Raw genomic sequence first — 27,901 nt, 5'->3', positions numbered from 1 at the left:
AAAAGCTGCTTGAAATTCCTGAAATATAGGTGGTAATATTAACAGCTTACATTTAGGAAATGCATTTACCATAATGACCACCCTGAGATATTTCAGAGGTGGGACCGATTCTGCACAATTGTAGAACAGAGTGGTAAAAAGGTGGAGAGATTGACGGAGAAGCTTCCAGAGTGCATGGCTCAGAACGGTGGGATACAGAAGATCAGAGTCACGTTAGGTGATTTACACTGTGATCCCAGAGGTTTAGGGTGGAACAAGGCTTTTGAGGAATTCTTAAATGAGAACAAGGGTGTTGAAATCATTTTGTAGAATTTTACAGCACAAAAGCAACCCTGTCGGTCATTGCAGGTTATTATGCTCCAAATGAGTATTCTCTCGCTGTACTTCATCTAACCGTGTCAGCATGTCCTCCTATATCTTTACCCCTCATTTGTTCAACTAGTTTTGCTGAAATACATCTGTTATTCACTTCAACCATTCCTGTGGTAGGGAATTTCATATTTAGCCACCGAGCATAGATAATTCTTCTGAATTTCTTACTTGATTTATTAGTGATAAATGATGTGTTTAGTAGGGGAATGGCAGCCAGGAGAAGTTGGTGAGGCCAGCAGTAATGGGGAAGCGCAGGGTAAAATGGCTGCACCAGAATATTGGAGGATAATGTAGGGTGCGAGCATGTTAGACCAGCAAGGAGAGGACTGAAGTTAAACCTGGAGATAAAGTGTGGATGGAGACTTTAACCCACAGTATTAAGTGTGAATAGAGACTTAATACAGTGGGGGTTTAGTTTTGAACAGAGGCAAGCATTGTTACACAGATGAAAATAAGTAGTTTTTGTTATTGATAGAGTCATAGAGGTTTACAGCATGGAAACAGGCCCTTTGGCCCAACTTGTCCATGCCGCCCTTTTTTTAAAAACTCCTAAGCTAATCCCAATTGCCCGCATTTGGCCCATATCCTTCTATATCCATTGTACCCATGTAACTATCTAAATGCTTTTTAAAAGACAAAATTGTACCCGCCTCTACTACTACCTCTGGCAGCTTGTTCCAGACGCTCACCACCCTCTGTGTGAAAGAATTGCCCCTCTGGACACTTTTGTATCTCTCCCCTCTCACCTTAAACCTATGCCCTCTAGTTTTAGACTCCCCTACCTTTGGGAAAAGATATTGACTATCTAGCTGATCTATGCCCCTCATTATTTTATAGACCTCTATAAGATCACCCCTCAGCCTCCTACGCTTCAGAGAAAAAGTCCCAGTCTATCCAGCCTCTCCTTATAACTCAATCCATCAAGTCCCGGTAGCATCCTAGTAAATCTTTTCTGCACACTTTCTAGTTTAATAATATCCTTTCTATAATAGGGTGACCAGAATTGCACCCTATATTCCAAGTGTGGCCTTACCAATGTCTTGTACAACTTCAACAAGACATTCCAACTCCTGTATTCAATGTTCTGACCGATGAAACCAAGCATACCGAATGCCTTCTTCACCACTCTGGCCACCTGTGACTCCACTTTCAAGGAGCTATGAACATGTACCCCTATATCTCTTTGTCCTGTAACTCCCCAACACCCTAGGACATGAGGTTTGAAGCTCATTTCAGGATCCAACAGGATGCCAATTGTTGTACACTGTAAGGTTCTGTCTGATAGTGAACGAAACTGTGATATAAGATGTAGCGTTTTGTAAGTGAAACACAATGGGGCTCTGCCATGCTGATGGGTGAAAGGAAGCAAAACCAAGAGCATCAATTGTTGTGTGAACATCTGGTAAAATATAACATTTGGTAATCATACGTGTTCCCGTTTCTCCCAGGTTCCCCTTGCAGCTGGAAAGTGGACAGACTGTGGAGTGCACTGTAGCGCAATATTTCAAACAGAAATACAACCTTCAACTGAAATACCCACACCTACCCTGTCTACAGGTGGGACAGGAACAGAAGCACACCTACCTGCCACTCGAGGTGAGATGTAACTGCAGTATAGCTGAGGGGGGTTGTCTTTACTGCAGGAACGTGAGCCAACAAGAATACAGGGAAATTTTAGTGAGGCCAAAGATAAGAGCCTCCTGAGTAGGAGGAGTGGAATCGGGGCTAATTTTTAAAAAATAATGGCGGTGACTGGTTGAAATTTACAAAGAGTAGGAGTGGGACTGGAGAGAGAACTGAAGGAAAGTGTGGGGATTAATCCAGACCAGATGCAGGTAGATGACATTTCTTGCATTTATAAGAAAATTAAATGGCAGCATTTATTTTAATACCTTAAAGTGGATTGTTTAAAATAAGAGTTACAGTTGAATCAAGGTGTAGCACGCTTGAGCCATGCAAAGAACAGAGGTTTTGGTTCTGACGGATAATGGAAAGTGCAACGACATCATCTGGTGATGGGCAGCTTGGCGTTATGGTGTGATGGGCAAATGTTAACATAGCTTTTGCTCCTGCTAAAATGTTTTCTCTGGATTTTCCATTATAAAATGTGTGGCAGAAAGATCGTGGCAGTCAGTTTATTGTTACATTGCTGTAGCCTGAGGAAGTTCTGCATGTGTAGGTCATGGCAGCTGAATAATAATATAAAAGTTGTTTCTGAATAATTTCTCTTCCCTGACAGTACAATTCCCTGTTCAATCCTAATATTTAATATGTTACACCCCTTTCTTTTCTGTCGATCATCAGAATACTTGTTTCATTGGATTCACTTCAGTGGAGCATCAGAAACAAAAGCCTCAAAATATACAGTTTTACTTGTAAATATCTTTTACAGGACTGAAATACTTGTTTCCTTTCATAGGTGTGCAACATAGTACCTGGGCAGCGCTGCATCAAGAAACTTACGGACAATCAGACATCAACGATGATTAAAGCAACAGCTCGGTCAGCACCTGACAGACAGGAAGAAATCAGTCGACTGGTGAGCGTTGGAAAACCATTACACACAGTTAATTCCTGATGCACAATTTAATTTGTGTTTAATTCATCTGTCATTGTCACTGATGTGACCACTGCATGAGTTAAAGAAAATATTCAAGTTTTTACTTTCATTTTGCATTTTAGTTCATGAAACCAAATTGTCGGTAAGAAGTTAATTGACTTCATATAATCATAGAAAATTACAGCACAGTAGGATTCTTTCAGCTAACCTGACAATGCTGCTCTTCAACTGAAGCTAACTAATTCCTATTTCTGTTTCCTTTATTCTTTTTCAAACTATTATTTCACATTTAAAATATGTTGAAGTCTTGCCTCTGTAGCCATTTTGTGGTAATGCTTCCACATTCAGTTACCAGTGTGAATATGTTTCTTTGTACACGCTGATCCTTCTCCTAACAGTAATTCTGAATCTATTGCCTTTGTTCCAGAGGAAACAATCTTTCATTGCTTACCTTTGCAATCATCATTTTGAAAACCCGTACTCAATCTCTTTAATTTTCAATGTCCCAGCAATAAAAGCACCAGTAAAATACGTGCGCTCTGGCCAAAGACCTTAGTTCGTTGTCTGCTGTGACTTCATCCTGATTCGTTTTCTTGAGAGTTTTTCAGTGGTGGAGCTATTACCTATAACAACATAAATCTCTAGTCAATCTTCACCATGTCCTTTCCAAGGCTACAATAAAGTACTGTACTATACATAATGAGCTCATTACAGCCATAGAAAGTCTCCAGCACAAGCCCCTGTTGTGTTATCACACTACCATTGCCAAGCTCTGCTGGCTGTCTATCATAGCCAACTGATCTGATGATCCTTCTCTTCATTTTCAAATCCTTGCAGGCCACACTACATGAAAACAACCCCCACGTTTTCGTCCTTAAATAAATCTTCACTCCTCCAGTAGGAGTCCATTTCTCATCTCTGATGCCCTCTGCCCATCATTGATACCTGCTCCTTCAGCCATTACACTTCTGCTCATGAAACTCTTTATGGCCTCAGCCTGCCCAATTTGTTACTTCCCTCGTTTTCGAAAGCTTTCTAGAAACATTGCTCTTCGACTGCACTTTCCACTTCACTCCCTGATGGCCCCTACGTACTGCTCCTTAGCTATGTCAAATTATAGAATCGTAGAATCCCTACAGTGCAGAAAGAGGCCATTTGGCCCATCGAGCTTGCATGACAGCAATCCCACCCAGACCCTATCCCCATAACCCCACATATTTACCCTGCTAATCTCCCTGACGCTAAATGGCAATTGAGCATGGCCAATCCACCTAACCCACACATCTTTAGAGTGTGGGAGGTAATCGGGGTACGCGGAGGAAACACACACAGACACGGGGAGAATGTGCAAACTCCACATGGATAGTCACCTGAGGCTGGAATTGAACCCAGGTCCGTGGCGCTGTGAGGTAGCAATGCTAACCACTGTGCCACCCAGATATGTTGTCAATTTCCATACAGACGCTAGTACTCGACTCAACATGTTTTTTTTGTTATCTATCTGATTGCCTATTTGACATAAAGTTGTAGGTGAGATGGAGTATTCTCCAGCTCAATGTTAGCAAGACAGAGACTGTGTTTTTTTCTCATCACGAACAGCATCTAATTCCATCTCACTGCCCACAGAAGTAAGGCTGACTTCAATGGTGCAGTTTGACCCTAAGCCAAACTCTAGCTTCACATCATGTTGATCGCTAAGACCACCTTCACTTCTGCAATATTGCCATCCTTCACTCCTGTCACTATTGAAACCTTTGCTCTCTTGTTACCGCTGGGCTGATTAACTTTATTGATAATCTTCCTGGCTTCCCAAAATAGCATCCCACAGAAAATTCTAACTATGCAGAGCTCTGCACACTGAATCCAGCTAACCTTTTACTCTTGCCTTTGGCAACCTCCACTGTGTTTCAATCTCCCATTGTATTCATTTCAAAATTCCTGTCTTTGTCTATTACTCATGGACTCTGCCCTGACTTCCTCTCCAAGCCTCTAGCTAACACTCTGGCATGCTGTGTCCCCCTCATTGGTGTTAGAGCCTTTAGCCATCATGCCCCAGCACTCTGAAACTCCCTTGCCTCAATTCTTCCCATTTTTAAAGTCTCCACTTCTTTCTAACTGTGGCTTTAATCAGCTTCCTTACCTGGTGCTCAAACCTTTACTCTGTGCTCCGTTTGCTTTTCCTGAAGCATCCTTCTGCAGAAAAAATAGGCAAAAAATAAATGTAGAACTTAAAAGTCTTTTTTTGTTGCAAGCTTTTCAGCCATGGACTTTTATGCTGATTGAGGTTTTATGTGCAGATGAAGAATGCCAGCTACAACCTTGACCCTTACATTCAAGAATTTGGGATTAAGGTGAAAGATGACATGACTGAGGTTACAGGTCGAGTTTTGCCAGCACCAATTTTACAGTATGGTGGTCGGGTAAGTCACAACTATGCCCAGATCTTCACATTAAGGTAGACAGGTATATGGCTCAGAGAGCAGGGCAATAAAATACTGTGATTGAGCTCTACACATCAAAGATTGTTTGTGATACATTGTCAGTAATATGTAGAGGAATTTCAGAGATCCTTAGTCTATGTCTAATATTGAAAGAAAGCATTCTCTGCCCTCAAGTAATCATCGCCTTATTTAGAACAGGCATCAAAATAAATGGTGAACCTATTTTTTCGACATGCATGAAAATCTTAAAACTATGCAAGTGGTTAATAGAGGGTTGGCAAGTGCATTAACTTTCCTCATGACTGTCTTAAATGAACTACCCAGTATAGAACTGAGCAATGCAGAGCAGGAAGGGCTTAGCAAGCTGAGCTTGGTTAGTTGTGCAAAAGGTAAAATGTTGCAAATATTGGCAATCTGAAAAAACAGAAAACATTGGAAACATTCAGACAGTAAAGAGAACTTGAGATCCAGTTGTGAGAATGATCCCCCATGTCCAAAATGTACTCTACAAGTATTGCCTGATCGACTTTTTTTTTCAACAATTTGCTTCAGGGCTACAATAAAGAAAAGTCAATTAATATTCCTGTTTTTGATATTATCCAGTGACCCCCTGCTGTAAAATGGGTGTGTGTTGTTCATCCAGCAGTAAGGATACTTCAGATACTTCACAAAATAAATCAAAGAAAAAGGTTTAATAAAGAAACTTCTTTACACAACACTCGGGTCATGCCCTGGGCCACACAAGCTCTCCACAATTCCCATCTTCTTTCTATTTATACCTGGTCAGCTGGTCAGCATCATTTGGCCATTGGTTACATAGTCTACCTGGTCAGCTGACCCTCACAACATGTTGCATTATAACAGGTTCCAATGTTATCATTGGTTACATTATAACATGGGTGGACATCATTGAGGACAAGATTACTACCACATGATCCCATATGCTGTAGAAAGAGCTGGAAACACTTTGCGGGCCTGACATCATCTATATACAAAGATAAATTCACCATAGTCCCAGATGACCATAGGCTGCTCTCCCCTTTGTGGGAGAGAGCTAACTGGTGGTGATTTAACCTGAGGATCACCATACCTCAGGCAAGGGGCAAGGTTGAGAAAGTGGGGCTTCGTGAATAACCTCAGCTGGTACGGGAATTGAACCCGCGCTGTTGGCTCTGCATCACAAACCAGCCGTTCAGTCAACTGAGCTCAACCAGCTCTTCCCCCCCCCCCCCCCATCTGTATATGGAGAGAGAAACAGTTAATGTAGAACTTATACAGCACAGAAGACCATTTGGCCCATCATGTCTGAGCGGCCGAAACATAGCTTTCCTTAATCTTTCACCAAAGATCATTGATCTGAAACATTCGCTGTTTTTCCCTGTACAACCTGTTAAGTGTTTCCAGCTTTTCCTCTGGCTCACTTGGATATTCATCATTTTAGGTGATTTCCTTTTGTTGTAATGAAAAGTGGCCACTTGAATAGATAGTCAGCACAAATGTCACTCCCATAAAAGGATGGGAGAAGATGGAATTGAGAGTTTGATAATGTCCGTGATTTCTTATCATTATTTCCACCTCAAAGAATTTGCAAGAAATAACATTGGTTATTTAGTTTCACAGCTGTTCGACCATAGTGTACCTCACTCCTCGTAACTGACCAGGTTACACTTGGAGGTCCAGTTCAAGATCTTAATTCAAGCTATAAGCAAGGGAACCCGCTTCCCACCATGTGGTTTACAGGTTCCTCGAACAAAGGATTGCAGTGACAATTGTACCTTCAGGCTCAGTTTCAAGTTATTTACATACACTGATCAAAAATTAACATTTAAATTTACTATTATCTATAACCTATTTCCATCAATATTCCTACTTATAGCACTCGACATACATGATTTCAGTTAACCAGTTACAGCATCAATACACTTGCCTAATTACAATATCTTGAATACTAGTAAGTCACGTCTACATAATATACTATCCGAGTATAAAGTACGTATTCAAAGTCCTGGATGGTCTCCAACTGTTATCTGAAGCAGTGGCTTGAGACTGCCTTGTGGTTATCAAAGTTACCATCTTTGTCCTTAAAAGGTTTTCTCTGTCTTCCATGAGATTTGATGCCATCCTTAAGTTGTGAAAAAAAGATCTGCCTCAGGAGTTGATTATTTGTCATGCAGATGCAGTGTCCAGACCAGAAACACTGATTTCACATGATCATGGTTGCGATGCGAGAAGAATTGGGTCTAATATTGTCCAAACAATCTCGGATGTCAGACAAAATTGTGATTTGTAGCATCGGTCCACTCTGCACATTGCTGAATAGAGAGCCCCATCTCAGAAAAACATACACCAACAATGTCAACTCACAGTAAACTCATTTCCTCCTTATGCTAATGTTTGGCTTGTGTTCTCACAATCAAAGCTGAAAGCCCAGTAGGGGAGAATTCAGATGGGGGAAATCCTGTTAATAGGAGAGTTGAGCAGACAGAGGGGGAGGGCAGCAGTGGGTTAAGCTAGATAATACAAGCATGTAGGTATCCTGCCACTGAGAGGTGGCCAAGTCTGAATCCCATAGATGTTCAAGACTTGATTTCACTGGTTCGGTTCCAAATGAATGATCAGACCTCATTGTGATATCAAGATTCAGTTTGGATATAGCAAGCGGTCAAGCTAACCCAGCTATTCTGCCCTACTGTAAACACACCTTTTCTCCTATATCTGCCTAACTCCATGCTAATAATTCTTCCTTCACTTTTCACTGAAATTGACTGGAAAACTGCATTAGAAGTTTGTGTCATTAAAAGAAAATACATTGATGCAACTTTGTACTTTCTTATGACATGTCATTCTCTGGGTCACCTGAAACTAATATATGCAGAGCTCAGGGATGTGCTTTTATGCAGACGGAGAGATTCATGCTATTCATAACTCAGGATTATATGATGTTTTCAGTGCCTGCACAAACTCCCTTAAATCATTCTGGAGCCATTCACCACCCTCTACTGAGGGACTAACGCAGCTCTTGGCTGATTGCCAAGAGGCCAGTGTGTATGTATATGCTATTTCTAATCACTTGAGTAACATACAAAGAGCTGATTTTGAAGAAAGGTATACTGGTAAATCTGGTAATTTAATAAGAAAAAGCATTTTTTGCTTTAGCTAGCTATCCATGTCCATTTACCATAGTAAAATATTAAAAAGCATTTATCAAGCTCAAATGTACATGCATTTGAGACTTTTTGGAGTAACATAAGGCAACATGTTGGAGAACTAAACACAGCATCACATGGGTGTTGGAGTGGAGAGACACTGAGCCACCACCAGAGAAAACTGGATTTGGAAACTTCACTGGGCTGCATGTGGTCTTTGACCAGTGTGAGAATAGCCTGGGGAAAAATTTGAAGGCAGGATACCTGAAGTGCTGTCTATTAATGATCAGGCCAATTTAGCAGTCAATTCAAAGTGTACTGTTGACTAATTAGCTGCCTCCACTTTACATTGCACCTAGTAAACCACTTTGTGGACTACTATCGAAAAACAGAGACTGAAACCTTCTGTTGATGCCAATAAACATTACAATGGCCTCACAGAATGGTGCTGTCCATCAAAATGTAGCAGTGACCTTACAATTAAAATAAAAACCTACAGAGTTCATCTTAAATTGTTTCTTTTCTGTTGTATTTCACAGAACCGAGCTATTGCTACTCCAAATCAGGGAGTGTGGGATATGCGTGGCAAACAGTTCTACAATGGGATTGAGATCAAAGTCTGGGCCATTGCCTGCTTTGCACCACAGAAGCAATGCCGGGAGGAGGTGCTGAAGTATGGAGATTTTCATCCTGTATAAGAGTTAGCATCCTAGGATATGCTAAAGCATTTCCCAGTACTCTTTAAATATAGTCAGATAAATAATCAGTTAATCTGTTTTTGGGTAATGTTGGTTGAGAAATGAATGTTGGCCAGGACGTTGACAGAAGCCCTCTGCTCCTGAATAGTGTTTTGCTATCTTATATACCCATTGCTTTGTTCAAAGCAGAAAGGATTTTGGTTTATTTATCCCATCCAAAAGAAAACATCTCTGACAATGCAGTGTTAGTATTTTACCAAAGAGTCATAGAATTGTAGAGTGATACAGCACAGGAGACCATTTGAACCATCATGCTTGTGCTAGCTCTGTGGAAGGGCTATCCATTAAGTGTCAATGGACTTGAAATATTAGCTGTGTTTCTCTCATCACTGATGCTGAGGGACATGCTGAGTTAATCCAGCATTTTCAGTTCTTAATTCAGTTTCCCTGTTCTTTCCTCATAGTAAGAAGTTTAACAACACCAGGTTAAAGTCCAACAGATTCATTTGGTCGCAAAAGCCACACAACTTTACTTTAACCTGGCGTTGTTAAACTTCTTACTGTATTTACCCCAGTCCTATGCCGGCATCTCCACATCTTTCCTCATAGCCCAGTATTTGTTCCCTTTTGACTATTTCCCATTGTTACCATTGAATCTATTTCAGCTTATTGTTTAAAAAAATTTTCTCATGTCACTTCTGTTTCTTCTGCCAATCAGCTTAAGTTTGTGTCCTCTGTTTACTGACCCTTCTGCAGTTGGAAACCATTTCTCTTTATTTACTCTTTCAAAACAATTCATAGCTTTAAACACCTCTATCAACTCTCTTAATCTTCTCTGCTCTAAGGAGAGTAACCAAAACTTCTCCAGTGTTTCTACATAACAGAAGACCCTCGTTCCTACCATTCTTGTGAATCTCTTCTGCATATTTTAATGCTATGACATCTTTCCTAAAGTGTTTGACAAATCTGTTGAACCTTTTTGAGAATGTAACTAGTAAGATGAGTAAGGTGGGAGCATTAGTAGTGTATTTGGATTTTCAAAAGAAATTTGACAAAGTATCACACAACCTGTCATTACACACAATTGGAACTTGTGAGGAGCAGGTAATATTATTAACACAAATTGAGGATTGGTTAATGATCAGGAAGAAGTCTCACAACACCAGGTTAAAGTCCAATAGGTTTATTTGGTAGCAAAAGCCACTAGCTTTTGCTACCAAATAAACCTGTTGGATTTTAACCTGGTGTTGTGAGACTTCTTACTGTGTTTACCCCAGTCCAACGCTGGCATCTCCACATAATGATCAGGAAACAGTGAAGAAATAAATGAAATAATTAAGTTGGTGGGCTATGACTAGCGGGCTACTGTAAGGATGTATACTTGCACCTCTGATTTATAATCTGTATCATTGACTTGGGTGAGGGGACTGGGTGTAGCATATCTAGCTTTGCTAATGATACAAAGTTAGGTGATAAGATAAGCAGTGAGGAGCATGCAAAGACTGCAGAGGGGTATGGAGAGGTTAACAGGAGTAAGTGGGCAAAAAGATAGCAGATGCAATACCATGTGGTGAAGTGTGAAGTTACCCTTTTAGTCAGAAAAATTAAAACACACAATATGTTTTAAATGGTAAGACTGGGGAAATGTTTGCATTTGGAGGAAACTGAGTGTCCTTGTACATTTTTAAAAATACATTCTAGGAATGTGGGTGTCACTGGCAAGGCCAGCATTTATTTCCCATTCCCATTTGCCCTTGAGAAGATGAACCGCTGAGGTCCATGTGGTATAGGTACACCCACAGTGCTGTTGAGATGGTGAGTGGTTTGGAGGGGAGCTTCCAGGAGGTGGTGTTCCCATGTGTCTGCTGCCCTTGCCCTTCAATTTGATAGCAGTTGTGGATTTGGAAGGTGTCTTTTCAGAAGGCTTGATGAGTTCCTACATTGCATCTTGTAGATGGTACATACTGTTGCTACTGTGCAGTGGTGGAGGGAGTTAATGTTTGTGCATGGATGGATCAAGCAGGCTGATTTTTCCAGGATAGTGTCGAGTTTCTTGAGTGTTGTTGGAGTCGCACTCATCCAGGCAAGTGGTGTTTTCCAGCATACTCCTGACTTGAGCCTTGTAGATGGTGGACAGGCTTTAGGGAATCTGGAGGTGAGTTACTCAACACAGGATTCCTAGCATCTGATCTGCACTAATGGCCACTGATTTTATATGGCTTGTGCAGTTCAGTTTCTGGTCAATGGCAACCCCCCAGGATGTTGATTGAGGGGGATTCAGTGATTGACATTGAATGTCATGGGGTGATGGTTAGATTCTCTCTTGTTGGAAAAGATCATTACCTGACACTTGTGTGGTGTGTGATTGTTACTTGCCACTTGTCAGCTCAAGCCTGGATATTGTCCAGGTCTTGCTGCACTGGATATAGACTGCTTCAGTATCTGAGGAGTCTTGAATCATGCTGAACATGGTGCAATCATCAGCAAATATCTCTACTAACCTTATGATGGAGTGAATGTCATCGATGAAGCAGTTGAAGCTACTTGGGTCTAGGACATAATCCTGAGAAACTCCTGTAGTGATGTCCTGGAATTGAGGTGATTGACGTCCAACAACTCACAACCATCTTCTTTTGTGTTAGGTATGGAGAGTTTTCCCCTGATTCATGTTGACTCCACAGTTTTATATACCAGAAAGTTGTCATATAGGTGCAGTAAACAATTAGGAAATTAAATGGTATGTTAGCTTTTGTTACAAGGGAAAGGATGAGAAAGTAAAGAAATCTTACTACAAATATATAGGCTACTGATGAAACCTGTGTACAGTTTGGTCTTCTTACCAAGGTACCTGCCCTAAAGGGAGTGCAACAAAGATTTGCTAGACTGGTTCCTGGAATGAGGGGATTGTCCCATGAGGAGAGATAAGTAGAATGAATGAGAGATGATCGAATTGAAACATAAAAATTCTTAAGGTCTTGACAGTGTAGAAGTAGGGACAAAGTTTCCTCTTGGGAATCTAGAAAATGAGGTCACAGCTATGGGGTTGGCTGTTTTTGATTGAGATGAGGAAATATTTCCTCAAAGGGTTGTGAAACACTGGAATTCGCTACCCCAGAAAGCTGTCGATGCTCAGTCTTTGAATATATTCAAGACAAGGCTTGATAGATTTTTGGGTATTTAAGGGATAATGTGAGATTAATCTTGATCTTGTTGAATAGCAGAGCAGGCTTGAAGGGGCAAATGACCTACCCTTGTCCATGTTTGTATATTCTGCTTTTGATCCCTATTATCCCTAATCAGCCCTTTCCTCTCTGAATACCCTATTACTCCTTGTGTTCATCAAAAAACTTTTGAGTTCCCTTTTATGTTTACTGATAACCTATTTGAATACTCTCTCTTTGCGCTCTTATTCCCTATTTTTAGATTGCCTCTGTACTTTCCATACTCAGCTTGGTTCCTTACTGTATTATGAACCTTGAGTGTTATGAGCTTCCCTTCTTGTCTTATTCTAACCTTCATCTCTTTAGCCATCCGGGGACTTTTAAGTTTCAATACCCTTCCCTTTTCCCTCTTTTGAGAATGTGTCTACTCTTAACGCATACCCTCTAAGTAAAAACAGAAAATGCTGGAAATATCTTGCATGTTGTGCAGCAGCAGTGGGGAGAGAAACAAATGAATGTTTTGGGTTGAGGACCTTTCATCAGTATTGGGAAAGTTAGATGTTGTAGGTTTTAAACAAGTGAAAGGGGGAGGGGACGAATGGGTAAAAGAACAAAGAGAAAAGTATATGGTTGGAAAGATGAAGGTTTCAGCAGGGTATGAACTGCGGTGTGAGTGGAGTTGAATGATGATGCTACTTTTTTTGGTAGTGTACTCAAATGATTTAGTTTGCATAGTCACCTACCTATTAACCAGTCACAAAGTGTCAATCTTGACTGACATTCAATTTGATTTCAACAACTTGGCAGGAACTGGTAAAAGGACATCTCTGTCTCCGTTGCTCCAAGATCTTACAGGAAACATGGGGAAGACATAGCCCAGACTATTGTGTGTGCACGAAACTGACACACTTTTGACAATGGAAACCCAGAACAAAGGGGATTGCTGGGATAGTGAGAACACAATTGTGCAGAAAAATTAATAGCTTGCCGTACACTGGAACATATATAGACTTGGTTTCACAGTTCTCACTCAAAATTCTCATTTCACAAGGATCTTTATGTTCTGCCTGTAAAACCTAATTGTGGATTTTACTTTGAGTTGCTGCTGAGCATTATTATGCACATTTGACACTTGCTGTACAGTTTTTCTGTGTTAAACTCTAATTGTGAGTTTGTGGCCTAGTTCTTCCAGTCAGCCTGCAAAGCTTTTACTGACCCGACGATGCCTCCCATTTCTTCCAGGACCTGATCTTGGCTGAAGAAGAAATGAGCAGCGCAGTGTCTCCTGGTTAAGTCTATCATAGCTCATAGTAGTCAGGGCAAGGAGAGCACATACTTCCCCACAGTGCCGGATTTGGACTTGGTGAGGACCTAAGCCTTATAAAGCTTGGAGGCCCCTTGTTAAAAAGTTACACCGAAAGGTCTCACAAAGGTGTGTATCAAAACAGGACCTTGGGACGCCACAGAAAAATTGAAAACATAATTATGCCTTTTAATTATTTAATAGCAAGGTATTTAAAGTGAAAAATACAAATTATTTTCAAATGAATGCATTTACTGATTACATATTTATCATTTGGCTGGCTTGATATCTCTCATATATTTTGGTAATTATTTGAGTTGCTCTTCAAGCTGATGCTTTCTTTTTCTTTTCTGGTATCCGCTCTTAAATGTTCTCTTCATTGTAAACCTTCTGAAATTTTGTGAGGCCCCTGCGGATTGTGAAGCCCTAAGCTGTAGCTTGTTTAGCTTATGCCTAAATCTGGCACTGCCTCCCCTCTTTGTAACACTAGCTGTCATGTTCAAGTAAGCTGTTAAAGGTCCATTTTTTAATGAAAGAGTGAATGGTGAATGGATGAGTGACTGAAACAATGAGATGGGTGGGTGGTTAGGGTTAGTCAGATATTCGGGGGGGGGGGGGAGGGGTGCGAGTCGGGTCTGTTGAGGAGGTAGTTGGACAGTCAGTCAGTTTGTCAGGTATTCGGGGGTTAAGTTGGATGGGTGAGTTGTGGGAAGGGAGATGCTGGTTGTGGAGTTATCCAGCTGTTAAAACAAGTTTTAAACTATAACATTTCCAGGGCAAATATCTAGGTAAGTCCTGTGTATCTAACGTAAGTCTCTGCCCTGAGCTCAGGGTCAGAGACTTTTCTGGAGGGTCCCAGGCAGCAGGGAATCAACCCATCGGAAGTTAAACTTACTGGGCAATTCTCACATACGTCTGCGCATCAGGATTTCCACAGGGTCATGACACACATCTTCTGGCGTCGTCTGATGTACTTCCCATCTCTGATGAGCCGGAGACAGGAAGATTTGGGCCATTGTGGTTTGCATTAACAAAAATTTAGCTCTTCACTGAGTATTTTACACTTACATTTTTACATTTGAAATGCTTGTGACCTGCATTTAAAAGGTTATGTTGTAAAATCTGTTTCAAACATGGGGTGAAAGAGTTACAGTTACTTAAAATTGGCACAGGTTTGGTTAGTTATCAAAGAAATTGAACACCCATATTTTTTGAGAACTCCTTTATGTGAATAGCAATTTCATAATCCAGCATGAAGAATTATTTCCTTGTGCAGCCCCTGACTTCCCTCTATTCCCTCCAGGTTGCACAGTGGTTAGCACTGTTACCTCACAGCGCCAGGGACTCCAGTTCAATCCTGGGGTGACTGTCTGCACATTCTCCTCGTGTCTGCATGGGTTTCCTCCAGTTTCCTCCCACAGTCCAAAAATGTGCAGATTAGGTGGCTTGAACATGCTAAATTGTCCCTAAATGTCGGGGGATTAGTAGGGTAAATACATGAGGTTACAGGAATAGGACCTGGGTGGGATTGTTGTCAGTGCAGGTTCGATGGGCCAAATAGCCTCCTTCTGCAATGTAGGATTCTATTGTAGTATGCAACATGCATTCATTTTCAGTGGTTTGCTTATCCATCTTGGTTGCAGTGCAATAACCACTAAATTAGATTACAATAGGAAATGTGGAAGAAAACTACATATATCACATCTAGGAGTACTGTTTCTGGTGCTAATCTTTATTTTTTTTCTGTTTTAAATGCAGTTAAAAAGGAGGAAAGCATAATAGCTGTTAGCAGGGCAGCAGAATCTTCCATGTATCTAATTGACTTTCCTGCTTGCGTGGCAGATCCTCAAAAAAACCACTGAATTGTTTTCAGAAAGTACAACAGATAATGGCTGCCCATGAAGCTCAGTATATCATCTCAACGCTTTAGGCAATCAAATTATTTTTACATTGAAGGTTTTTTTGAAAATTGCCTCATCATTGAACACAGCATTGAAATTTTTGGCTTTCAATGATACAGGAGTTTTACTGACCAGCTACGAAAGATATCCAAGGATGCGGGAATGCCTATCCAGGGCCAGCCATGCTTCTGTAAATACGCACAAGGAGCTGACAGTGTGGAACCGATGTTCAGGCATCTGAAGAACACCTATTCAGGACTCCAGCTTGTCATTGTCATTCTACCTGGGAAAACACCTGTCTACGGTACATTATAGGAGATTTGTTTGACTCTGAAGCACTGTGGCACCACCTGGTGCCAAACACTATCTGATTATCTGCTCCCACCAATTATGTTCCATGAGTCTCATTGTGAAAAAGTGATCAGTTAATTCTATTGTGTGCTCAGCAAGTTTAATGAACAACTAAGATTTACAGAATAGGAAGATCAGTCTTTGCTGAGTTAATTGATTTCAGCAGGGAAAGAAAAAGTGACACTACAATGGACCACAGCCCTGGATTGAGAAAAGAAGCATTGGGTAGGGTTTCCATTCCCAATCACCATCCAGTAACACCTGGTAGAAAAGCTGAGGGCATGATTGAGCTCCACTCCGATTCTTCCTCACGGTCAGATAATCTGGCAAAGCTCATACATTAAGAAAGGGCATTTGGAAAGAAAATGGAAGCTTTGTGCCATCATTTTAATGACTCCCCACTCCCAGATGTCTTAAAACATTTTATAGCCAATAAAGTACTTCTAAGTGTTGTCATAGAAAAGTTATAGCACAGGAAGCCATTCGGCTCACCTTGTCCATGCCAACCCGAGGACACCTAGATGCTCTTACTAATCCCACTTTCCTGCACCATAGTGCTGTCGCTTACAGATCCAGGTACTTTTTTAAAGAATTTAGGGTCTCTGCCTCCACCACCAACTTGGGCAATGAATTACAGACACCGACTACTCTCTGTGTAAAACAGCTCTTCCTCATGTCCCTTTACACCTTCTACCACTTACCTTGAATGTATGTCCCCTGGTTCTAGAATTTTCTGCCAAGGATAACAATTTTACCCTGTCCACTCTATCTCTTCCCCTCATAATTTTGTACACCACAATCAAATCCCCCCTCAGCCGCCTTTGTTCCAAGGAAAATAACCCCAACCCACCCAATCTCTCCTCGTAGCTAAACTTTTCTAGCGCTGGCGACATTCTTGTAACCTCCTGCACTCTCTCGAGAGCAATTACATCCTCCTTGTAATGTGGTGACCAGAACTGCAAACAATACTCCAGTTGTGGCCTCATAGTTTTATACAATTCCAACATTATATCCTTACCTTTATATTCTATACCTCTGCCATTGAATGAGAGCATTCCATATGGCTTCTTTACAACTTTGTGTACTTGAATTGCTGCCTTTAGGGACCTGTGTACTTGTATGCCAAGATCTCTCACTTCATCTGTCCCTCTTAGTATATTCCCATTTATTGTGTACTCCCCAGTATATTCTCATTTATTGTGTGCTCTTTATAATTATTTGACCTCCCTGAATGCATGACCTCACACTTTTCTGTGCTAAAATCCATCTGCCACTTTACTGCTCACTCCACTAACCCATCTATATTGTTTTGGAGATTATAGCTATCTTCCATATAATCCACTACTCGGCCAATCTTTATGTCGTCTGCTAATTTCCCAATCATGACCCCCACATTTAAGTCCAAATCGTTAATATGTAGGAAACATTGTGTCCAATCTGTGCACGGCAAGCTGCTATAAACAGCAGTGTGATAATGACTAGATAATTTGTGATGTTGATTGAGGGATTATATATTGTCCAGGACACAAGGGATAATTTCCCATCTCTACTTCAGAATAGTGCTATGCTTTCTTTTACATTGACTCGAGAGGGCAGACAAAGTCTCAGTTTAACATATCTGAAAGAAGGCACCTCCTGCAGACTTTCAGTTCTACATGGGAGTGTCAGTCTTGATTTTTGTGCTCATGTCCTGGGTTAGGGCTTGAACCAACAACTGTGTAACTTGGAGGACAGAATTTAGCTAGTTTATCCAAAAGGCCAGTATTTAGTATTTTAAACAAAGATACAACTTTTCAAAAAAATCTTGGAACTTTACTTTTCCACAAATGGGCTGCTGGGCAGATTGCCCTTTTAACTTAAAATATTTAATATGAGTAGAAGCAAATCTTGAGGAACCAATTTCTGACAATGGTGACTCACCTTTTCTCCATTCTCAATTTAGCTGAGGTGAAGCGAGTCGGTGATACCCTCCTTGGGATGGCCACACAATGTGTTCAGGTGAAAAATGTCGTCAGGACATCTCCTCAAACACTCTCTAACCTCTGCCTGAAAATCAATGTGAAATTGGGTGGAATCAACAACATATTGGTACCTCATCAGCGGTAAGCACCATATTTCATATAAACAAATGAGGATTAAACTATGTGATATTTGATAGCTTGTACCTTTAACACTGCAGTTTGGTATGAAAGCTGCTTTAAATTATTGAGAGGAACTTTTCAAAGTCCTACTTCTGATGCAGCAGACAGCTTAGCAAAAATTCATGGGTACTTTGTCTATGATTTTCTATCCATTAATGTTATTAGACAAATACTATGAACAATATACCTTGCGTTTTCCAGGAAACGTAATGGTGTGTCCTAGATCCCATTGATAGCATGGCACTTTGAAAAGATCCATTTGTTTTTCCAAGCTCCCTGGAGATGGTGTTGGCAGCTTCATCAGCATTATTTTTTCATTTCATTTACAAGATGTGGGCATTGTTGGTAAGGTGAGAATTTATTCCCTAATTGCCCTTGAGAAAGTAATAGTGAGTTGCCTTGTGAATACAGCTGAGTAGCTCCTCGGTTCATTTCAGAGAGCAGTTATGAGTCAGCCACATTCCTGTGCATCTGGAGTCACATGTAGGCCAGACTGGGTAAAGATGGCAGATTTCCAGATAGGTTTGTACAACAATCGTCAATGATTTCATGGTCACTATTTAGAGTTTTGCTTCCAGATTCTTATTGAATTTAAATTTCACCATCTGCTGTGGTGGGATTACTAGTCCAGTGACAATAACATCATACCACTGCCCTCCCTTTGATGGAAACTGGAATAGAAAACAGTGCAGTTGACAATGACTGTGTATATTGGTGACTCAGCAGCTTACTTTGGAAGTCAGATTTTATTTAGCTGTTAATAGTGGCAGTCATGCCTTTATCTACCTTCCAGAAAACAAGATATAAATGGCATTGTTTTTCATTCTCCAGATGGAAGTGGTATGGAATTATCTTTGATTTCATGGGATCCATTGGAAAGGAGAAAGAAAACCAATGGAATGTTTTCTGTAACGCCTCTTGGTTGTGGAAATAGCTAAAATCCATATAATTTCACCCCATTCAGTTCAACCAAATAAGCAGTGAGAGACTTCCTCCTCCAATTAATTAAACATTGTATGAGAAGCTTTTTTTATGCAATGTTTCACCTTTAGCATAAAAATCAACTTGCTGTCAAATATTGTCTGTGTAATATGATTGGCTAGAACAATTCAGAAAAAGAAGCAAAAACATCAAGTTAATCTCTTCAACTTGACAGTCCTTCCTGAAGGACCCAAGGGAGTTAAAACAGAAACAGATGTTTTGGAACTAAACACACTGAATTGTTTTCAGTCAGCTCTTTAAATTTAGCAGAATGTCATGCTAATGTAACACGGAGCTTATTATGCTTTGGAAAGGCTTGTTTAGCTATTAAGCATACATCAAATCAAGAAGGAAAAAAGCATCAGTTGTAAGCTCCAGAGTCTACACTACAGGGAAATTAATTTGCTTCTTGGTATCCAGGGTACAAGTTCAGCACAATCTCCAAAATATGTATGAAATCATTAGGAGGATTCCTCTGTAGGAATAATAAAATAATAAGTTATAGTTTGAATGTGACAAGGTATCTGAATGAAATCATTTTCCCTTAGTGTCATTAATGTTTTTATTGAAGACTGACAACAGTTTTGTGAAAGAAGTTTGTTGTGTTGCTAAGATGCATTTCAACAGGCACACTTTAAATTAAAACTGATTTTACCTATCTGGTGTACAAGATAATGCATTCTAAAGAGCTGCGTGAAGTCATATATTTTTCCAACAAGTAAAGTTTCTTAATGATTAAGAAGTAAGGAAATCAGAAAAACAACAGAAACGTTGGTATCCTGAGTAGGTAATACTGACTGGGGAATAATGACTTTTCTTTTGCCCCTCGAGCTGTGATTATGTTAAGGTGGGTGGGTGAATGGATATACGGAAATATGCTGTGTATCTACAAAAATGCTAATTAATGTTGTCCTGAATCCACTACTCTATTCCAGGATCCAAAAGAACAGGTTTTAATTTTGAGAACATTTGGCAATTTGTTAATTTTCACCGAGGGTTGTATTACTTTCTGAAATTATTTGTCTGATTATGGTTGTTCCTCACCTCCTGCTAACTGAAACCCCATGAGTTAGAATTTTTAAGTATGACCAAAAATGCATATAATTGTTTTTGGGAATCATACATTCTCGTGTTAGAGTATATTTCCTTAATGTAGCACATACTGCAGTATGCAATTTGTTTTCATAGCATAACTGATGCCTCTTTTGGACAAAAATATATGTAAAGTGCATATTATTCTGTGCATGCATAATTTTAAAATGGGTGTACAGTTAGAACAGTAATTAATATGACCCTTAAAATCTTGGCGATACTATACCTTAAATAATCTTGTTGGCCTAAATTGATCATGTGACATTTTCATGTTCTTTCTGGCACACTCATTAAGCACAGTTATCACTTGACTGGCATGTTTAATTGAGAATTCGACAAAAAAATGGGCAGATGGCAATGTAGATTAAGAAAGATTCTCTTTACATGGTAATGGCTTATTGGTTCCTGGTAACCACATGATTATTTCTGTGGAAGCTGCTGTTTTGCAGTTTTGAACACTATGATTCGTCTGCCGAAACAATGTGACTGAAAAACCTCATCAGTGATTGATGTCTGGAGCTGCTGCTAATTGTTCCTAGTAATCAATGAGGAGGATGTTGCACGTTAATTTAAACTGATCTATTTTGAGCCTCAATAAAATGTGTTTCCAAAGTCATAAATGGAATATAAATTAGAAGGTTTTTGAATGTAAAAATATAAATTAACATTTTCTTCCTATTGCAAAATGCCACGTAGCACTACTCTCAGTGAACCAGAGAATTTAATGACGCTAATTGATATCTCTCTTTGTCTTCCCCACCTGGGGTCTTTCATATCACTTTGAAAGGAAAGATGCCAGCTGGGAAAAACAAATAGGTGTTATTTTTGAGAAGCTTAGTGAAAGCACTAAACAATTTGGCAGTATGACGAATGAGCAGAGAGCTTTACTGTAACTAACAAACTTGAAGCTTTCTCAGAAGGGTATTTGGGAGAATTGTTTAATCTATTAAAACCCATCTAAAGTTTACAGAGGAAATTTTCTGAGAATGGTGTGAGTTAGAATGACTCAGGAAGTCGTTAAAAATGATTACGAGCAGGTGGTGCAATTTTTAATCAGAAGATTGAAGAAATTGGGGGGGCTGAGTAGGGGCAAGTATGCTTGAGACTAACAATACCCAAGCACAGAGGGAATGGCAGACCTGATGAGAGCTGGGGAGAAAGCAATAGCAATGATCTTGGAAATATAAGGTAGTAAATGCAGAAATGTATTTCATACTTGAAGGCTTGTTTTCCTGCAGTTCCACTGTGCTATGAGATTTAATACTCGAGTAAGAATAAAGTCACGTGGCATCAACATTGATACTGAGGGGACAAGCGGTCGTAGGATCTGGTAGGAGCAGAGTCCAATTTTATTTTTTTCAGGGAAACGGTGTGATCTTAAAATATGCATCAACATACAACGGGAAAAGAATGGGACTTGTGCCCAGTTCCAGGGTAAAATTAGAGAGCAAGATAAGACAGGTGCAAAAATGAAAATTGCTGGAAATACTCAGCAGGTCATTCTGATGAAGGGTCATCATTGACCCAAAACGTTAATTCTTTCTCTCCACAGATGCAGACTGACCTGCTAAATATTTCCAGCATCTTCTGATTTTATTTCAGATTTCCAACATGCAATATTTTGCTTTTTTAACTGGTAAGAATTGCAATAGATGTAGCACTTTTAACAAAGTCCAGGCAATATATCAGCAATAGTTATGGTAAGTGTGATGTGACAACGCATTATGCATCTAATGTAAAAAGTCTTACAAACACCACAAGTAATTGCAAAACATAAACTATTAGAACAGGATTTTTCATATGAGGTGGGTTCATGGAGATTTCAATGTAATTCTTGCCCATGTACCCAATTTAAGACAGATTTAGCACTAAATTAAAAGAAATATTGTATGGTAATATATGATATGCTGGTAAATCCATGAACAGTTACTTTCTGGAGCAAAAATATATGAAAACCTCCAGCTGGTCTTCCTTTACTGACAGCAATCCAGAGCTCTATCAGTAGAAAATGAAATAATTGTGTTGATTACGTACTTACCAGCGCTCAATTTCTATTAAATGACGCCAACAGAATAATCACATGATTATTAATGGCCAATGAGATTCTTAAGCGTATCAATAACATTTGAAAAGTCACGTGATCACTAGACCAATGAGTTTGCTGAAAAGGGACTTAAAATAGACGAGAGCGAGGAGGATCGTAACTAAGATGTCCTGTCTGCCCATGCATTTGTATTGATTTCAGGTAACAAATATTGAATAAAAATTGACCTGAAGTAAACACAAATAAATGCCTTCTGGTTTAAAAAAACACTTACCAACAGAATCAAAGGTGTTCCAATGAGATGTTAGTCAATTGACCCAATGATTATATCATTGAACAGGGCTGGGAGAAGAAAGGACAACGGAAATGGATTTCATTAAGTAGTCATTATTTTAGTATTTTTACCAATCATGTTCAACTCTCTCAAGAATTATTGATTTCTGTCACACTAAGTCCGGGTACTGGATGAGTAATCCAGATGTCGGGTCTAATGATCCAGACACATGAGTTTAAATCTCACCATAGCAGTTGGGGAATTTAAATTCAGTTAATTAGATACATCTGGATATAATAATGACCATGAAACTACCGGATTGTCGGAAAAACCTGTCTGGTTCACTTACATCCTTTAGGAAAGAAAATCTGTTGTCCATACCAGATATGGCCCATATAACTCCAGGCCCTCAGCACAGCCCCAGCAAACTATTCTAAAGTTTAAAAGTTTTTAAAAGTTTATTTATTAGTGTCACAAGTAGGCTTAAATTAACACTGCAATTAAGTTACTGTGAAAATCCCCACTTGTATTTAAGAAGGCAATTCACCAGCATCTTCTCTAGAGCAATTAGGAATGGGCAAAAAATGTTGGGCTTACCATCAATCCCTACATTCCCGATTGAACGGGGAAAAACATGGGTTATTTAAAATTATAGTGCTGCAATACCTTGCATAAGGAATCAGCTACAACCTGCATTTACATAGCACATTTAATGTAGAAAAACACCCCAAGGCATTCCAAGCCGAAGGGGAAGATATTCGGATAGGTGACTAAAACCTTGGTTCAAGTCGTTTGTAAGATGGAGAAAGGGCACACAGAGAGAATTTCAGTACATGAGCTAAAGGCATGGTTGCCAATGTTGGGGAGAATGGGTTGTATCAAAGAGGACAGAGTTTGAGGAATAAAGTTCTTGGAATAGGTTGCAGACATAGGGAGGGGTAAGGTCATTGAGGAATTCAACACAGAATTTTTAAATCAAGGCACTGGTGGAACAGGAGCCAGCGTAGGTCAACGAGCACAGGGATGGTGGGTGAGTAGGACTCGGTGATGGTCAAGAAATGAGCAGAGGAATTTTGGATGAGCTCAAGTTTATGGAAGGCTGCCAGGAAAGTATTGAAATAGTTTGGGGTTAATAAAAATGTGGATGATGGTTTCAGCTGCAGTCAAGCTGAGGTGGGAGGAGATAGGTGATTTTATAGAATTGGAATTAAAGGTCTTTGTGATAAAGAGGATATGTGGTCAGTAGCTCATCTTGAGGCCAAACAGGATACAGAGGTTGCAAACTATTTTGTTGATCCTGAATGGGAAGGTGGTCTTGCCAGGGAGGGGGAAATCTGAGACATCTGACATGTCTTCAGATGATGTTGCTGAGAGGCAGCATTTAGGAAGGCAATAATAATAGGTCATGAGGACGTTCCAAATGGAATGGTTCTAGGTTGGGAAGAGACGCCATTGCAGAAGATTCTCATGGAATCAGGCAAGGGAGGTCTCAGTTATCCGGGAAATGGAGAGGGTTTGGAGGAGGGTGGTGTGGTCAACCATGTTAAAAGCTGTTGATGGGTCAAGCTTGTGGGTGTGACAATCATCATTTCATGACAATGAATCATGATCATGAAGGTATCATTTGTGACTTTGATTAGAACAGTTTCAGTGCTGTTGAAGGTACAGAAACTTGATTGGAGGTGTTCAAAAATGGAACTCCTGAAAGGAGGGACACATTTTTGTGATAATAGCAACACATTTGAAGAAGAATGGAAGATTTTACATGATGGGGGAGGGGTTAGTTTGCAAGCACACCGAGTCAAGGTTGACCTTTTTGAGAAATGGGGTGATGAGAGTTGATCTGAAAGGATTATGGAAAGATGGGTAGCATTCCAGATTTTGATCCAGGAAACAGAGATAAACATGAGAAGCATATAAAATAAAAATGACATTTGACCTATTCAATCAGTTTAATAAATCAGCTGCCTGTTGAATTGTAATACAGCAATTCAACAAAAGCCTCAATGTAATAGCATTCTATTCTCTTACCTAAACCTTTAGTGATCTGTGCCATGTACCATTTCTGCAAGTCTTCAAATACCACTCAAATTGGCTGGCAGAAAGTTCTACAGGTAGGCTTACCCTCCAATGTTTCCCTTTTCCCTACTGGGGAATTGTGTCTCACCTTCACTTACTGCTCTCTGCCTCAACCTATCCCAGATGTAAACTGATTGGTGCTTTATTGCAAAGGATAACCCTTTTCATATGATTTCTGGTCTGTCTTGTGTTATATGAAACTTTTTATAAAATAAAAAATGTAAAACATAAGATGAAGGTGTTGTGAAAAAAGATTAAGGTTCCCCAAATAACAGGGTCCAGCTGCAGAATGTACAATGCAAGTAGTTCCGTTTTAGAAAGGTGCAGCCAAATTTACAAATGCAATCAGATTTACAAGTTTAATCCATTAACTGAATAATAAGACTTCACATTTCTGTGCTTAAGTTTGACTAACTTACAGCAGTGGAAAAGCAAACTGTGAAATTTCAGATTAGAAAAATTGGGCATAATTGTGTTTAGTACTCTGTTTATAACCACAAAATTTGCCATTTTGTACATGCTCAATTAGATTTAGGCCAATACATCAACAACAAACAACTGCATCGAGAGTCCAATTTCAAAAGGGTGATGGGGCATGGCCTACAAGTCAGAAATAGGAAGAGTGGGTTGTTTGTATTTGTTGATGCCAACTAAAACTCACTCCACTATGTTTACTCTGAAGAGTTATCTCCAACAGTGCACTTGCTGTTGGAGGTGGCAAAATCCTGAAAAGCAGATCAAAATCAGGATCTCCCATCTACTTCTGTCAACTGTAAGAGTTTTGATTCCTGTGCAAAGTAAGATAGATGATTTGACAGAGCATGTCAAATTCACCTTTTCACACAATTACTTGAATACAGACTGAATAATTTATCATTCTTCTGACTAGAAACCTTAGTGGCCACATTGAATAATTATCATGGCCTATGCAGTTTAGAAATATGGAATGTTGACTGCGTTTGGAATTGAGGAAAAACCTGTGTATGAAAAAAGCAATGATTCAACAGTTCATTTTTGCAGAAAACTTAAACTTCAATGTTGTGTTGATGCTTTGGCACCGTTCAGTGCTTTCAAAACCTTATTCACTTTATGTAAGTCAAGTTTAGAAAAGGATTTCCACCTGTTTCCTTCCAGTTCGGCTGTGTTCCAGCAGCCTGTGATCTTCTTGGGAGCCGATGTCACACACCCACCAGCTGGAGATGGCAAGAAACCCTCAATAACAGCAGTAAGTTTGTACTTTAGGATGTCAAAAAATTATGTACTGTAATGATTGTTGTCAGTGAAACATAATTGAAGGACTTTTATCTGCCAGTGAGAGAGCTTTTGTGTACAAATGTGATGGCAAATTAAATGGCCTGTTTATTTTGATTGAGTAATTCAGAACGGATGTTCCGCTGCTATTGTAAAGCTATGTTTAAATGGCCTTTCCCTTTTAAGATCAAAAAATGTCTTATTGCTATGACAATACAATTTCTGCCAGGCAAAAACAAGTGTTAAAACCAACCAACCTCTGTATAGCAGCCCACCCCCAATTATCCATTCTGCAATGCAAGAGAAAAATCAGACAGGTTTATAATGGTCGGACAATCCAGGGCCACCCATTTAGTGTTTCTGCCAACGTTGAATTTCACCCCCAGCTTCAGGTCATTGAATTTAATTGTTGTTTGGCCAAGGAATTTTGTAGATTGGAATGCACTTGTCAGTTTTAGTTCGTAACATAGGGCTTCGAGTATTTTAATAATGCTTTGCATGTGTAACAAAATGACAGTGTTCTGTACAGTTTTTAGTACATTCACTTTTATGTACTTATGTAATATTTGACACTTTCACATTCAACATGTTGGCAAGCAATAATTCTCTCAAAATAATACTTCATAATTATCTTTTCCTGTTTGGTGGACATTAAAAAATTAGGATACTCAGTCAAAGGACAACAGCAATTATCTTATTCCTTGGGGCGGCTTTACTCCCTCAATCAGTGCCATATTAACCGGTTATTCATCCATAGCTGTTTGTATAACAATACTAACGCAGAATGGTAGGCACACATTCCAATTTAACAACCATAACTATGTATCATAAATATTTTAATTCAAAGCATTTTAAAATATTTTAGCAGCATAGACACTATGGAAAAATGAGAAGTGCCCAAAACTAGTTAACCTATTGAACGGCATGGTGGCACAGTGGTTAGCACTGCTGCCTCACAGCGCCAAGGACCTGAGTTCGATTCCAGCCTTGGGTGATTGTCTGCGTGGAATTTGCACATTCTCCCCGTGAATGCGTGAGTTTCCTCTGGCTGCTTGTGCTTCCCACCACAGTCCAAAGATGTGCAGGTTAGGTAGATTGGCCGTGCTAAATTGCCCCTTAGTGTCCAAGATGTGTAGGTTATGTGGACAATGGTTAGCCATGGTAAATACACAGGGTTACAGACAAAATGCGGAGGGGCGCCCTGGGTGGGATGTTCTTTCAGAGAGTTAGTGCAGACTCGATCGGTGAAATGGCTTCTTTCTGCACTGTAGGGATTCTGTGATTCTAAGATTTATATTTCAGTTTGTAAGCAATATCTTTGGCTTAATAATGGAATTCCAGTGATGATATCAGCGGACGCAAAGAGGTTGGAGGTGGTGTCAGTCTATCTATGTTTGGTCATACTTTGGTGCCTCACAGGGATAGTTAAATGTAAACACATTTAAACATTGTGCTAGATCTTGCTGCAGTGGTTCATCTTGTGATTTAGGCCATTATACATTTTTATGCAACTTCAGCTCAATTTTTTCGTGGAATAACTTGCTGGGAATGTGAGCTGATGAAGGTGTGACAAGGTCAGCAGCACATTTTTGGTTAATGAATGGCAAGATAAATAGTGTATTCACTTAACCGGTGAGATTTAACTTTTAACTTTTGAGAAAGAAACAGGAATGATGTGAGAAGGAGTTAAATTTGCTACAGAAATAAAGAGAGGTGATAGAACTGAGAGTGAAAAAAATAAAGGACGGTGACTCTCTTTGGGATGCTTTTTAGACATGAAAGATGCTATACAAATACAGTTTCATCTTCTTTCTTAACTTAAAGGTAATGAGTACATAACATTATAATGGGTCCACAATTATGTCAGGATACAAAACTTATGCTTGGTTGCACTATAGACTACAGCCAAGTATTCCTCCATCAGAAGCAGTGATAATATAATATTTTAAAAAAGCCTTTTGGGAGCTACACCAAATGCAATGAGTTCCAAGGTCAACTTTATTAAAACCACTTAGTTGTATCTTAAACAGTAAAGGAAAAAGTCTTCCAGGTATTTGTTTTGTATTGCTACACAGTTTTTACCAGCAGGGAGCATCTGTGTGCTGC

General features: G+C 39.7%; 1 protein-coding gene across 1 annotated transcript in view; it reads left to right on the top strand.

Annotated features, from left to right (window-relative positions):
• Positions 1–27,901, top strand: part of LOC144509276 (protein argonaute-1-like) — a 101,569-nt gene that overhangs the window by 47,318 nt on the left and 26,350 nt on the right. Inside the window, exons 8-14 of the mRNA XM_078237897.1 lie at positions 1,821–1,968; positions 2,792–2,911; positions 5,230–5,352; positions 9,059–9,192; positions 15,702–15,886; positions 17,876–18,035; positions 25,679–25,769. Of these exons, the coding sequence (XP_078094023.1) occupies positions 1,821–1,968; positions 2,792–2,911; positions 5,230–5,352; positions 9,059–9,192; positions 15,702–15,886; positions 17,876–18,035; positions 25,679–25,769 (961 nt within the window). The remainder of the gene's footprint in view (positions 1–1,820; positions 1,969–2,791; positions 2,912–5,229; positions 5,353–9,058; positions 9,193–15,701; positions 15,887–17,875; positions 18,036–25,678; positions 25,770–27,901) is intronic.

Source organism: Mustelus asterias, chromosome 21, assembly GCF_964213995.1.
Source record: "Mustelus asterias chromosome 21, sMusAst1.hap1.1, whole genome shotgun sequence".
Taxonomy (NCBI): Eukaryota; Metazoa; Chordata; class Chondrichthyes; order Carcharhiniformes; family Triakidae; genus Mustelus; species Mustelus asterias.
The sequence above is the reverse complement of the archived record's forward strand: the minus strand, read 5'-3'. Positions and strand labels throughout refer to the sequence as shown.